Raw genomic sequence first — 14,671 nt, 5'->3', positions numbered from 1 at the left:
GTATAAAAACTCTGCGTACATACAGTATACTATTCATCTTATCCTGTAATTCTGTGATTCGCTGTTGTATTTCCATATGTACTGGAAGCTTTTGATCAGAGGCCAAATTTCTTGTGTGTGTGTATGTATGTGTGAGCACATCTGGGCAATAACAATGTGATTTCTGATGGTATCAGATGGTAATACCATGGTTCTTTGATATACAGTTACCATATTTATGTACCATTCTGTATATGCATGGTGCTTCAAAGTGCTTCAAGGAATACCATGTTACTACCTTGGTAATTCTATATATGATTACCATATTCATATACCATTGTATTTACATGATGCTTCAAGGTAATTCAAAGAATACCATGGTACATATATATATGATTACCATATTCATACACTATTGTATTAACATGGTGATACCAGGTAACATGTCCAAAAAAGATGCTAGTGCCATGGTACTTTTTTATGTGTTTTTGTGTAGGCTACTAAATGTTTTGATACTCTTTTGGTGGTAAAATCTTAACCTGCAGTGCCATTCAAGCTGTACACGTGTTGAACCTAATAAAGACCTTCTTCATCACTAGCAAACTATAGGACGCATTTGCAGGTTTCGTTTCCATTGATTGTAGATACACTGCAAACAGCATTATCTTTATTTGGTGTGTTATAAAATATTCCGTGAACTTGTTGGCAAGTGAGAGCGCGCCCAAGCTTTCTGAGTCATTCAGATTGAATTGCGAACCAATTCAGACCACTTTGCTATCACGCGTGACCAATTCATTGCGAAGAACCGATTCAAATGAGCGATTCATTTGTGAATCGGGCATCTTTAGTTCTGATTCAAAACTGGCCACAGTAAACACTATGTCAAAAATATAGCTTTGCTACTGAAAAGCTACTTGATTTAAAAACTAGCGATGCTACCACCTCGCTACTGAGAAATGTAGTTAAGCTAATAGCTTCAGTATTTGTAGCGAAGATGCTGCCCATCACTGGACACAACGCAACCAAAGTGACACACCAGGGGCCGGTTGCACCAGCTATACCTAAGTCACAACTGAGCCTAGTTGTGGCGTATACGGGCACTAAGTCACAATTTACGCACCACTAAATATGTGAGCGTTGCACCATTAAACTTAGGTAGAATGTAACACTACGTATAAACTAAATATTTACGGAAGACCGACCAGGATTAACGACTGGAATAAAAGTGCAGACTGATATTTTATGACATCAATGAGCTCATGTTTTGTGTGACAGACATCAATCCTGTCAACACAGTTTGATGTTGACATTTACGAAAAATTACTTTTAAGCAGCTCTTCAGCATGAAACCGTTCAAACGGTGCAGTTTTCTGGGTGCGTCGCCCAGTGTCAAGTTTCAACACATTCAATATATATATATACAGGTGCATCTCAATAAATTAGAATGTCGTGGGAAAGTTCATTTATTTCAGTAATTCAACTCAAATTGTGAAACTCGTGTATTAAATAAATTCAATGCACACAGACTGAAGTAGTTTAAGTCTTTGGTTCTTTTAATTGTGATGATTTTGGCTCACATTTAACAAAAACCCACCAATTCACTATCTCAAAAAATTAGAATATGGTGACATGCCAGTCAGCTAATCAACTCAAAACACATGCAAAGGTTTCCTGAGCCTTCAAAATGGTCTCTCAGTTTGGTTCACTAGGCTACACAATCATGGGGAAGACTGCTGATCTGACAGTTGTCCAGAAGACAATCATTGACACCCTTCACAAGGAGGTTTTTTGTATTTAATTTGGAAACCAAGGTCCTAGAGTCTGGAGGAAGGGTGGAGAAGCTCATAGCCCAAGTTGCTTGAAGTCCAGTGTTAAGTTTCCACAGTCTGTGATGATTTGGGGTGCAATGTCATCTGCTGGTGTTGGTCCATTGTGTTTTTTGAAAACCAAAGTCACTGCACCCATTTACCAAGAAATGTTGGAGCACTTTATGCTTCCTTCTGCTGACCAGCTTTTTAAAGATGCTGATTTAATTTTCCAGCCGGATTTGGCACCTGCCCACACTGCCAAAAGCACCAAAAGTTGGTTAAATGACCATGGTGTTGGTGTGCTTGACTGGCCAGCAAACTCACCAGACCTGAACCCCATAGAGAATGCAGATGAGCTGAAGGCCACTGTCAAAGAAACCTGGGCTTCCATACCATCTCAGCAGTGCCACAAACTGATCACCTCCATGCCACACCGAATTGAGGCAGTAATTAAAGAAAAAGGAGCCCCTACCAAGTATTGAGTACATATACAGTAAATGAACATACTTTCCAGAAGGCCAACAATTCACTAAAAATGTTTTTTTTATTGGTCTTATGATGTATTCTAATTTTTTGAGATAGTGAATTGGTGGGTTTTTGTTAAATGTGAGCCAAAATCATCACAATTACAAGAACCAAAGACTTAAACTACTTCTGTTTGTGTGCACTGAATTTATTTAATACACGAGTTTCACAATTTGAGTTGAATTACTGAAATAAATGAACTTTTCCACAACATTCTCATTTATTGAGATGCACCTGTATATATATATATATATATATATATATATATATATATATATATATATATATAGGATATTAAATTTTTTCCAGCCTGTTGTATTAGTATTTATTTATCACTCCTTGTTTATTTTAGATATAGTTCCTATTTATTATTTACACAGGGCAAATCTACATATTATGCGACTACGCATCACTATACGGAGAGCTTACGACCTTACGAAGTCTTGCCTTAAGAACAGGTGGTGCAACCAAATTAAGCACTGACTTATAAACTAACTAGTAGTTACTAAGCCCTTAGTGTGAACTTTACGTCACAACTTAGTGAGACCTTACACAGCTGGTGCAACCCTACCCAGAACTCCCCATGGGAATGAATGGGAGATTGCCGTGAACAGCGCGTTTTTTTGTAAAATATTTCATAAATGGAATGGATAAGTTGTAAGACATATTTATCTAAAGTTTTTTTTGTAACAGAAATCGTTGAATTACACAGTAATTTGACTGAAAACTGTGGAGACTGTGAATCAGAATAAAGAAACCCGTGAAACATGCCTCGGAGCGATCGCCCACTCCCATGACGCACTGTGAATGACGTAATCAAGTCTGTCTTCCTTCACCCTTAAACTACTTATGGTGCATTCCATTTGTACTCGGAAGTCAGAAATTCTGAGTTCCCAGTAGGAACTTTTAACTGGAACACCCCTTCAAGTTGGAGTTCCGACTAGGAAACTCGGAGGAACCGCAACAACCCTGACTTCAGAATCCAAAATGGCTGCTCAGCGCATCAACAGTAAGTGAAACAGTAGTAATATATTGTTTATTAGCACTTCTATTTGTCTGTTTCTCAATGAATTCAGTGGTGCACACAGTACTATCCAACCTCTATCTGTGCACATGATACTTCGGCATTATCTGTGCAAAATACCGCATTTTTATGTGTTTTTATCGACTGGAATTGCCAACAGTGGCTACTTCCCCCACCCCGTTTGTATTCCGAAAGAGCAAGCACAACAAAGGTTTGCCTGGACGCATCCATCTTGGTTTTACGAAATGTGTACTGGAACGTGGTCAACTTGGGTGTGACGTCATTCCCAGCTCCGACATCCGACTTCCGAGGTAAATGGAATGCACCATTATATACGCTGTCGGCCAAAAGTTTGTAATAATGTTTTGCTCTTATGGAAAGAAACTGATACTTTTATTCACCAAAGTGGCATTCAACTGATCACAATGTCTAGTCAGGACATTAATAACGTGAAAAATTACTATTACAATTTGAAAAAAATACTTAAACTACTTCAAAGAGTTCTCATCAAAAAATCCTCCACATGCAGCAATGACAGCTTTGCAGATCCTTGGCATTCTAGCTGTCAGTTTGTCCAGATACTCAGGTGACATTTCACCCCACGCTTCCTGTAGCACTTGCCATAGATGTGACTGTCTTGTCGGGCACTTCTCACGCACCTTACAGTCTAGCTGATCCCACAAAAGCTCAATGGGTTTAAGATCCATAACACTCTTTTCCAATTATCTGTTGTCCAGTGTCTGTGTTTCTTTGCCCACTCTAACCTTTTCTTTTTGTTTTTCTGTTTCAAAAGTGGCTTTAACTTTTTAAAAGTTGAGCGGGTAGAATTCAATGAAGCTGTCAGCTGAGGACATGTGAGTCATCTATTTCTCAAACTAGACACTCTGATGTACTTATCCTCTTGTTTAGTTGTACATCTGGCCTTCCACATCTCTTTCTGTCCTTATTAGAGCCAGTTGTCATTTGTTTTTGAAGAATGTAGTGTACACCTTTGTATGAAATCTGTTTCTTTTTTGCCATTTTTCACCTAATATTGACCTTAAGACATGCTAGTCTATTGCATACTGTGGCAAATCAAAAACTTGATATAATGGCAAGTGATTTTCTAGTACCAAATTAGCAATTTAGCATGATTACTCAAGGATAGGGTGTTGGAGTGATGGCTGCTGGAAATGGGGCCTGTCTATATTTGATCAAATATGACTTTTTTCAAATAGTGATGATACTGTTTTTTTCATCAGTAATGTCCTGACTATACTTTGTGATCAGTTGAATGCCACTTTGGTGAATTAAAGTACCAATTTCCTTCCGAAACAGCTAAATCTGTACATTATTCCAAACTTTTGGCCGCCAGTGTATATTTACATATCCAAATATTTTTCTATACTTCTAATCAACAACCTAAAATCAATAGTTTTATATATTCCCATAATTTTTATTCAATAACATTATTCGGAATGCTTCATGGGATTGTAGTTTGTGCCTTCATGAAAACAAGTACACAGCCTTGTACATTTGTCTTTATGTTCAATTTTCAAATACTTTTTTTTTTACCTCAAATCAAAGTTTGTGATGTTGTGATTCACCATACAAACTACTGAAAGACTAGACACACAAAATATATAATAATGTAATGGAGACATGAAACACTGCAAGGGTCTGACCTTCAAATAGGAAGGTCTCGTTCCAGTGAGGGTTGAGGTTCTTTCTTTTGACCTTGGTCTCAAGTTTGTGCTTCTTGTCTGGCAAAAGGTAGAGTTTGACGAACGGATCTGAAGTTCCAGAGAAGTCTTTCGCAGGTAGATCCTGACCCTTTAGGATCTTGACTGTTAGAGTGGAGTCCTGAAAACTGTAGCCCACGCTAAACTGGATGCGACCCAACTTCTCGCACACTGGCCCTTCGTGTTCCTCTCCTTCAGAGCCTGGGGACAACTTAAAAATGAATGTGGTCAACATTGTTGTTAAAAGGCCAAATTGCTTCACATTTAATCATTAACAAAACCACATAGCAGTATTTTCTTTACTGCAGAGTAAACAAAATATATACTAATTAATTAATTAATTAAATTAATTAATTAATTAATTAATTTTCTGTATGCAGAGTAAAGAAAAAATATATGCAGAGACAACAGTTGAAATTCTTTTTAACTTGACATGGCATCTAAAAATGCAGTGCTCCTGTGGGAGATGCTAAAAACATAGCCAAACATGGCGCAGTGGAAGACATCCATCTAGTGAATGTTTACATGGAATACAGTTGAAAACAGTGCAAAAACACATTCAGTGAGATCAACCCTTTATTCACATGACAGCACTCATTAAAGTTTTTCAAAGTAACCTATCTAAAAGGTAGTTGATTGTAGTTAAATGTCCACTTCATCCAGTGCTGTTTGTTCTCTGTGTTCTTAAGTATCCCAATGCTGTTTTACTGAGTAATAAACCACTCCAAATGATTCAGTGAGAGAGCAGTCTAGATGAATCGGACTGAATCATTAATCGATTCAGTCCGCTTTGCAAGCCCATTTAGCCAATTCACTGAAAAGAACTGACTCAGAATGATTCATTGCTAGCTCTTTTATTTTTAAATAGCCAACAGACATTTGGGACTCATATCAGTATAGCTGAAAAACTCTGAGAGAAAATGTTTCTCAGGTCAGTTGGAGCTCTCATGGTACTCACAGTGTGTACAGCTGCAGGCACTACTGGTCACAACAAAAGTTGTGAGTTTACAATCTAAATTGTTTGTGATGAGATAAAAAAAAGGGTAATCTCATTGGCATTCATATATATTTGTATGTAATGTTTACATGTACATTTTTGTACATTAGGATTGACACTGAAACATACAATATCCATGTATTCACAAGTATTGTGCATCTTTAGAGACATACAATGTTATTATGTAATATTAATGTGTGTTTCACTAATTTCCTGATTTGTGTGTGCGTACTGTCACACATGTTCTGAAACTTTCCATTCATGGTACGTTGTTCAAATTACTAAGTTCAGGCATAAAAATGAATGGCGCAAGCTGATAGGTTCTTTTATCTGTTAGCATGTCAGCTCGCTCACATGTGATATATCAAGCCAATCAGCTCCTTTAATGTGTAATCGGGTAGCCAATCAACTTGTGTACTCGCACTTTGCATAACATTTACATTTCTCAGTTTGTAAGTAAGCTGATTTCACTGCAGCGTGCAGACATTTTCTGAAAATTGCATTTTTCTTAGGTGGTTGTTGGGGCTTTTTCTTCTATTAGCTTGCACGACAAGGTCTGCTTTTGGCCATGACACATAGTAGCTCGTCTTTATCAAGATAAGCGGTAGCAAAATGTGGTACTTGCACTCATCGCTGTCATTAGTTTAAATAAATTCACACATAGCTAGGCTAAGTCACTAGTTAAATAAGCTCTGGGCATTCGTTCAAGATACACATTATGAGTCACATCACTAGCCGTTTAAGCCATTTGGCCAAGCAGGCTCAGACACACATAAAGATTAAGTTCATTAGCACTATGTAATTTGGCAAAGCAGGCCAAGGCACACTTAGCTAGCATACACTTGATGCAAATGGGTCTTCGGAGCAGCAGCAGTACACAAGTCTTGGTGGTGGATGTGCTTGTTTAGGGTGTTGTGTTTGAGTTTTGTGTTATGCGTTGTGCATATGTCATATATACAATTAGCTGAACAGTATATTTGTCAAATTGTGAAGCAACATGTCATACATGCTTGATGCAGCATGGCTTGTGTTTTTCTAATTGTGCAGCAGCAGCATGTTCATATACTTAACTCAGTATGTCCGTTTATGTTTTAGCAGTAGTAAGTCTCCGTACTTGCACAGCAGCGTAGCAGATCTAGTTCACCAAGACCAATAGCCTATCAATATTTCATACCCACATTAACATGCTAAATCTTTCAGAGAGTTGCCATGACAGAAATGTAAAAAGGCTTTACATTTCAAATGCTGCTGGGTATTGATCCACATTCTCCTAAAGAGACATTATTCAATGACAAATGCATTGTGTGGATCTCATCTTTGGATGCACATTATACATAACAAGTTAAACCAAGATCCTTTCACTGTGTTGAGAGTCTCTTTTACTCTTTAATTCTCAACACACAGTGAAAGGATCTCTGTGCTTGAATTTGTTTGCATATGCAAGTAATTTACTTGCATTATAGAAGGTTGCTCATAAAGTAAAAGAAAGATCTTGGGATTTTAAGAATCAATATCGGGATTGTTCAGATGAAGATTTTGCTTAAGCCCTACCTACAAATACTAATGAGATAACTTTGGGGGAAAAATATGGACAATCGACCAGTGTAGTCCGATTTAGAAACAAATGACTTTTATCAGCTGGTTCTTTTAATGCATTGTGAAAAAGACTCTTAAATGCACAAGTTTATCTGTTTGAATCAGACTAACAAACTTAATAGGCTTCCACACTGCAAAACACCACCACATAGGCATACATACTTTATTTCTTTAGTTTACTTAACTGTCCAGTCGACAAAAAATCTACTGCCAAAAAGGACACAAAAATGTTCACAACGTGTGTTGTGATTCACATTCATGTTAATATTTGCCAAAGGACAAAAAAGTTGGGGACTCAGGTTGGTGGTCTTTATAAACACCTTAGTGATTCATCATTTAAAGGGGCCTGACAACCAATGGCATATTAAATTAATGAACTCCCAATCCGTGTCAGGACCTGGCTTAATTTGACATTGACTGCCCGGATCCCCCAACTGGGACTGAAAACTGCAAGAGTTTGGTGCTTACAACAGTGTCTGGTGCCCTCTTAAAAAGGAACCACCATCATTACAGCCCTCATTACAATCTCTTTATAAAGACGCCTTCCCACCCACATAATGACATGTAGACCCTGGCCTTGGTGGTCCCTGCAGCACAATGTACAAGCTCTAATTACTGGCCTCTTGTTGAGTTAAGTCCTTTTTGACACTTCTCTCTGTGTGACTGACTGCCGTAAGGGAGAGCACCACTTACACACGACATGTCCCTGTGTTTTAAGGATACACACCAAAACACTAGCACTACTTTAGAGACAAAACAAAAAGAATGCAAATTTCAGGGAAAACGAAAAAGAGATACTACACAAACAGATGTCACATCTTTACATTACCATCAGCATGTCACTGGTGACAGAGTTGGCCAGGTCTGAGACAGAAGAGTTGGCGTCTGTCCGGCGGTTGCTCTCATCTGGGGTCTGGCCCTTGGGGCTGCTGCCGGGTTTGTTACCAGCGGTTCTGGGGGAAAAAAACACAAAAGAAGAGTGTCACCAGAGCAGTTTGTTTGAGCAGACTGCCACATTAGTAAATTTGTTTGACTTAACTTGTCAATTATGAGGTTCCATGTCAGTTATGATGCTACCTTAAAGGACAGCTGCCTATAGACAATAGACAACAAGGCAGATAACAGAGCCCTAGTCATGTCAGGTTATGGGTACAGTCAATGGGAAGCTAAAAATAGTGCCACAATTGTAATACATGGACATTACAATTCTGGGAAGATAAATGATAAATGCAAGAGTAATAACATCACATTAGAGTGAAACAAACAATACAACTTCTTTACGACTGAGATTAAAATGCAGTGAACAAAGAAAGGACAAAACCAGGAGAGGCTGCTGTAAAAGAAGTGCAGCATGACATTCACTATTTATTCAGGTGAGAACAGTGAGAAGATAAAAGGATGGAAAACCAGTGAGATAAAACATTGAGTTTTTTTCTTCTTCCATTAAAGAATGTTTGAATCAACGGGAGGGGAAAAATAAAATTACACATCAAATAGGAGCCAAAGCACAAGCATGGTTATTATCAGGGGAAAAGAGCGTAATATTCTCAAACAGAAAAATTAAGGGATGAGTCAGATAAACAAGCAGTTGGCGCATGTGCTTCATCAAGTTGAGCCTTGATGCTCATGCAGGCTAAGTGTATTCAAGCTTCCCCCTTTCTCTCCTCATCATTTACTGTCCCTCTTTCTATGCTCCTATTATTCACTGAATATACCCAGCACGACTGCAATCTGTCCTGTTCTGGTGATGTAGAGACTAACACATATACAGATAAATGGATCAACACAGATCAACAGAGCAATGAATAACGCATCAGATATCTAAACTGATTAAAGATGGGAATCAAAAGAAATGTAAGGAATAGTTCAACCAACATTTAATATTGTCATAATTTACTCATCCTCATGTCGTTCTAAACTGTATGACTTTCTTTTTAATGCAGAACACAAAATAAAAATTTCAATTCAGATCCCCCTAAAAAAAGTTTTTGCATGAACACGTGCCACTGTGAACAAACTTCTCTCATAGCGATCATGAACGTGCAACAAACATCAAGATTTTCACAGAAAAATGACTTGCATTCCAGGTTGTTTCTCATCAAAACCTATTGTTTGCCTTCAAAAGACTTATATGTACTGGAATATGGTGCACGAGTTGCTTGAACTAATTTTGGATGCTTTTTTAAGCTTTGTAGTGTGTCATCAACTGCCATTCTATTGAACAGATGGACCAGGATGTTCATTTAAAAGTTTCCTTTTTTATTCTACATAAGAAAAAAATGGCATATGTGTTTGGAACAACATGAGGGTGAGTAATTTTAATTTTTGTTTAAACTATTCCTTTGAAGATTCTGGTTTCAATTTCCCTTAATGAGTCTGGTTCCTTAACTATACTTTTGAGGAAGTAATTGGTCCTAACTATATACTAAACAAAAATACTAAACAAAAATAATACTATTTTTGGTAACATACAGTGGCAAGAAAAAGTATGTGAACCCATTGTAATTTTCTGCATTTCTCCTAACCCTAACCCTTTCTGGATTAATTGGTCATAAAATGTGACCTCATCTTCATCAAAGTCACAAGTATGGACAAACACAATGTGCATAAGCTAACAACACACAAACAATTATAATCTGTCATGTCTTTACTGAACATATCCCATTAAACATTAAACAACACCATGCCTGTTTAATGTTTTCCATATAGTAGACTCATGATCAGAGATATTAACCAGTTCTGATTATTCCTTCAAGTCTTTAGCTGTCACCCAAGGGTTATTTTTTACCTTATTGAGCATTCTGCAGTGTGCCCTTTGAGTCATCTTGGCTGGACAGCCACTTCTAGGGAGAGTAGCCACAGTACTGAATCATATCTATGTATAGACAGTTTGTCTAACTATGGACAGATGAATATCTAAGATCTTCGAGATAAATTTGTAACCCTTTCCAGCTTTATGCAAAGCAACAATTCTTGATCGTAGGTCTTCTGAGATCTCCTTTTTTTGCGAGGCATGGTCCACATCAGCAGATGCTTCTTGTGAATAGTGAACTCAGAATGCTTTTTATAATTCAAAGTATCTCTAACCCAAACCTTGGATGCTAGGTTTGCTAACTCCTGACTCTAATGAGCTTATTATAGCCTAGGGGTTCACATACTTTTTACAATCTACACTGTAAATGTTTGAATGATTTACTCAATATGTACAAGAACTAAATAATAATTTGTGTGTTATTAGTTAAAAAAGATTGTGTTTGTTCATTATTATAACATTATTGTAAAGTGCATATTCAGACCCCTTAATTTTTTTCACATTTTTGTATGTTGAAGCCTTATGCTAAAATGCTTTAAGTTATTTTTTTAACATCAATCTACACTCCATATCCCATAATGACAAAGTAAAAATCAGATTTTTTATAAGTTTGAAAATTTATTAAAAAGAAAAAACGTAAATATCGCATTGACATAAGTATTCAGACCCTTTGCTATGACACTTAAAATTTAGCTCAGGTGCATCCCATTTCTCTGGATCATCTTTGAGATGTTTCTACACTTTGATTGGAGTCCACCTGTGGCAAATTCAACTGATTGGACATGGTTTGGAAAGGCACACACCTGTCTATATAAGGTCTCACAGCTGAAAATGCATATCAGAGAAAAAACCAAAGAGGTCAAAGAAACTGCTAGGGCTGGGACGATTCACCGACGTAATCGACGTCATCGATTACAGAAATACGTCGATTTGCATAACATGCGTCGGCGCTTCGCAATGGAGTAATTAAAATGGCAGCGCATGGTTTAAGTCTGGATTCCCCTGAAGAACAAGCTGCAGCTAAAAAAAAACTCGCCTACGGTCATCTAAAGCGTGGGAGTATTTTAGCCAGAGACCCAGCAATGTGGTGCTGTGTAAACTATGCAAATTGGAAATGGCTTATCACAGCAGTACAACCGCCATGTACGAACACTTGAAGTGAAAGCATCCCGGAGCGCTTTGTCAAGACGGCAGCAAGGCAGCACCGTAAGTCCTGTTTACTTTTTGTCTCCACCCAAGCATGACATATTAGTATTACAACACGTGTTTCTGTTAGTAGTAGTCACTTTAAATTGATTTTCTAAATGTTTCCTCATCGCCCCCATGTTAAAAGTAATTTCTGCACCGCTGCTAACGTAGGGTGACCATAAGTCCTCTTTTTCCCGGACATGTCCTCTTTCTCGGACCTTAAAAAAGCGTCCGGCCGGGATTTCTAAATTTGCAAAAATGTCCGGGATTCGGCTTTAGTTGCATTATGATGTTTATTTTGTAAGTCCCGCATTCTCGCACACCAATTGGTCAATTATAAGAGGCTTGCAGCAACTATTGACCAAATTCCTGCCTGTCAATCTCTCCGCGAATGCGCTGTTGTGTTCGGCATCAAACAGTTGCTTGACAGCAGCAGCAAATGACAGCTGAGTGGGAACAATGCCCAAACGAAAGTGCAGATTTACAGAAGATTTGCAAAAACATTCCCATGCTTTTGTCCAGGTCGAGATCCGTGGGAAGCAGAATGTATGACATGTAAAGCTGGCACTTATATGTCAGTTGCTAATAAAGGTGCAAGTGATTTAGAAGCACACATTAGCTCTGCAAAGCATAAAGGGTCAGCAAAAGGTGAAAGTTCATCAGGTAAATTAACGGACTACTTTTTGCGACCAGGTAAAATTGTTAATTGTTTTCATTTTCCATGGCCATTCAAAATAATACTAATAGTTAATGAAGGTACACTCATGACATCAAATATTTTATTTTAGTACATGGACATTCAAAAGAATGTTGGACATTTTTATTCATTTATATATATATATATATATATATATATATATATATATATATATATATATATATATATATATATATATATATATATATATATATTTATGTTATGCTAATAGAGTGTCTTTTTCACTGTATTAAAGTTTGCATTCATAGTAGCACTGTTTTTTGTTGCAGAATAATGCCCTGCAGTGCACACTTTGTTTCTTGTACATTTGTTTGTGTTTAAGAGAAGATGATTTAATAAAATATTGAAATATTAATTAGACAAGTTTTGTATATTTATTTTGGGTTAATTAATTGTTATATTAATCAAGTAATAATTATAAAAAATCTTTAGAATAATCGGCAAATTAGTCGTTAGATTAATCGACTAATCGGAAAAATAATCGTTAGATTAATCGATAAAAAAATAATCATTAGGTGCAGCCCTAGAACTGCCTGCAGAGCTCAGAGACAGGATTGTGTCGAGGCACAGATCTGGGGAAGGCTACAAAAAAATTTCGGCTGCTTTGAAGGTTCCCAAGAGCACAGTGGCCTCCATAATTCTTAAATGGAAGAAGTTTGGAACAACTAGGACTCTTCTTAGAGCATTCTGGCCAAACTGAGCAATCGGAGGAGAAGGGCCTAGGTAAGAGAGGTGACCAAGAACCCGATGGTCACTCTGGTTGAGCTCCAGAGATCATGTGTGGAGATGGGAGAAACTTGCAGATGGACAACCTTCACTGCAACACTCCACCAATCTGGGTTTTATGGCAGAGTGGCCAGACGGAAGCCTCTCCTCAGTGCAAGACACATAAAAAAAGCACCTAAAAACTCTCAAGACTGTGAGAAACAAGATTCTCTGGTCTGATGAAACGAAGATTGAACTCTTTGGCCTCAATTCCAAGCGTCATGTCTGGAGGAAACCAGGCACCGCTCATCACCTGTGCAGTTCCATCCCAACGGTCAGGGGTGTAAAGTAACGAATTACAAATACTCTCATTACTGTAATTAAGTAGTTTTTCCCAGGAACTGTAGTTTTTTAAGTACTTTAAAAATTGCATACTTTTACTTGTTCTTGAGTACATTTTAAGTGCTGTAACTGTACTTTTACTGCACTATTTTCCCTCCGTCTGTGTTTGCTACTTCCCTTTCCGGATTGTATTTTTATCCATCAACGTCATTGGCTACGAGAATCTTGTGACTCCCATTAAATCAAATCATGCATAGAAAACTCGAACGGCAGCTGTATGGCTCTAACTGCTATGGATATGGGAATGCCTCAAGCAGCAGTTCAAAATCAATACCTGAACATCCATGGCCGCACCTGAAAGGGCTTTTCGCAGTGAAGAAGACCAACTGCTTGACATTGTCATGTGAGTTTATCTTGCTCAAGCCTGTCGACACATCATCATTAATTCTGCCTCTAATTTGAAGAAACATATCAAGGTAAATTTCATATTTCTGCTTACTAGATTCTCTGTATCTATAACATAGCCTGTAAATGAGAGATTATTGTAATGTTAGCAATATGGCTGGGAGATAAAATGATCTTGATATTAATCAGAAAACAAAATCCTCTATATCGATGATAAACTTTGGAGTCATTTTCTATATTTAGCCTATGTTTTCATCTAGACCAGGTGTGCTCGTTACATTGATCGCAATAGGAAGAAAACCACTGGTTGATCTTGGTAAAATCTAAAAGATTTACTTTTTATTCCCTCGCTTCTGTAGTTGCCCACTTTGTGACTGACAGGCGGCTTATGTATTTGCGCTGCACTTTCCATGCGTGTGCTCGCACTAAAGCGTATACACACCTAAACGGTCAAATACACTTCATAATTCGTTATTATCGTAAAGTGAACATAAACAGTGGGACAAAAAGCGGATTTGCATCTAAATGTCGGACTTGATAGTGTAAATGTAAGCAATAGACCTGCCGTTGTATATTATGTCATTAAAAGGCTATTAATCAAACAACAATAACAAGAAACCAAGCCAAACACTCACTGCTTTTGACTGAAAAACTTTAGTAGCTTTCAAAGTATTCATGTAGTATAATAAAACAGTGACATTTTCAATAATATTGTAAATTTTTTAATAATACTGACCCCTGATGTAGAGAGTGTGTTAATCTGAACAGAAAATTACCAGGAAAGTACCAAAAAACAAACACAGCACATTCATAAGAAGTTGGTAATGTAAATGGACTGTATGCAATGAATT

At 37.5% G+C, this 14,671-nt stretch overlaps 1 protein-coding gene across 1 annotated transcript in view; it reads right to left on the bottom strand.

Annotated features, from left to right (window-relative positions):
• The window catches only part of syt7b (synaptotagmin VIIb), a 189,188-nt gene that overhangs the window by 17,226 nt on the left and 157,291 nt on the right, over positions 1-14,671 (bottom strand). Inside the window, exons 6-7 of the mRNA XM_051715768.1 lie at positions 8,480-8,603; positions 5,001-5,268 (exon numbers count right to left, since the gene is read on the bottom strand). Coding sequence (XP_051571728.1) covers positions 5,001-5,268; positions 8,480-8,603 — 392 coding nt within the window. The remainder of the gene's footprint in view (positions 1-5,000; positions 5,269-8,479; positions 8,604-14,671) is intronic.

This window comes from Myxocyprinus asiaticus, chromosome 2, assembly GCF_019703515.2.
Source record: "Myxocyprinus asiaticus isolate MX2 ecotype Aquarium Trade chromosome 2, UBuf_Myxa_2, whole genome shotgun sequence".
NCBI classification, from domain to species: Eukaryota; Metazoa; Chordata; class Actinopteri; order Cypriniformes; family Catostomidae; genus Myxocyprinus; species Myxocyprinus asiaticus.
Note: the sequence above shows the minus strand (reverse complement) of the source record. Positions and strands in the feature narration are given on the sequence as shown.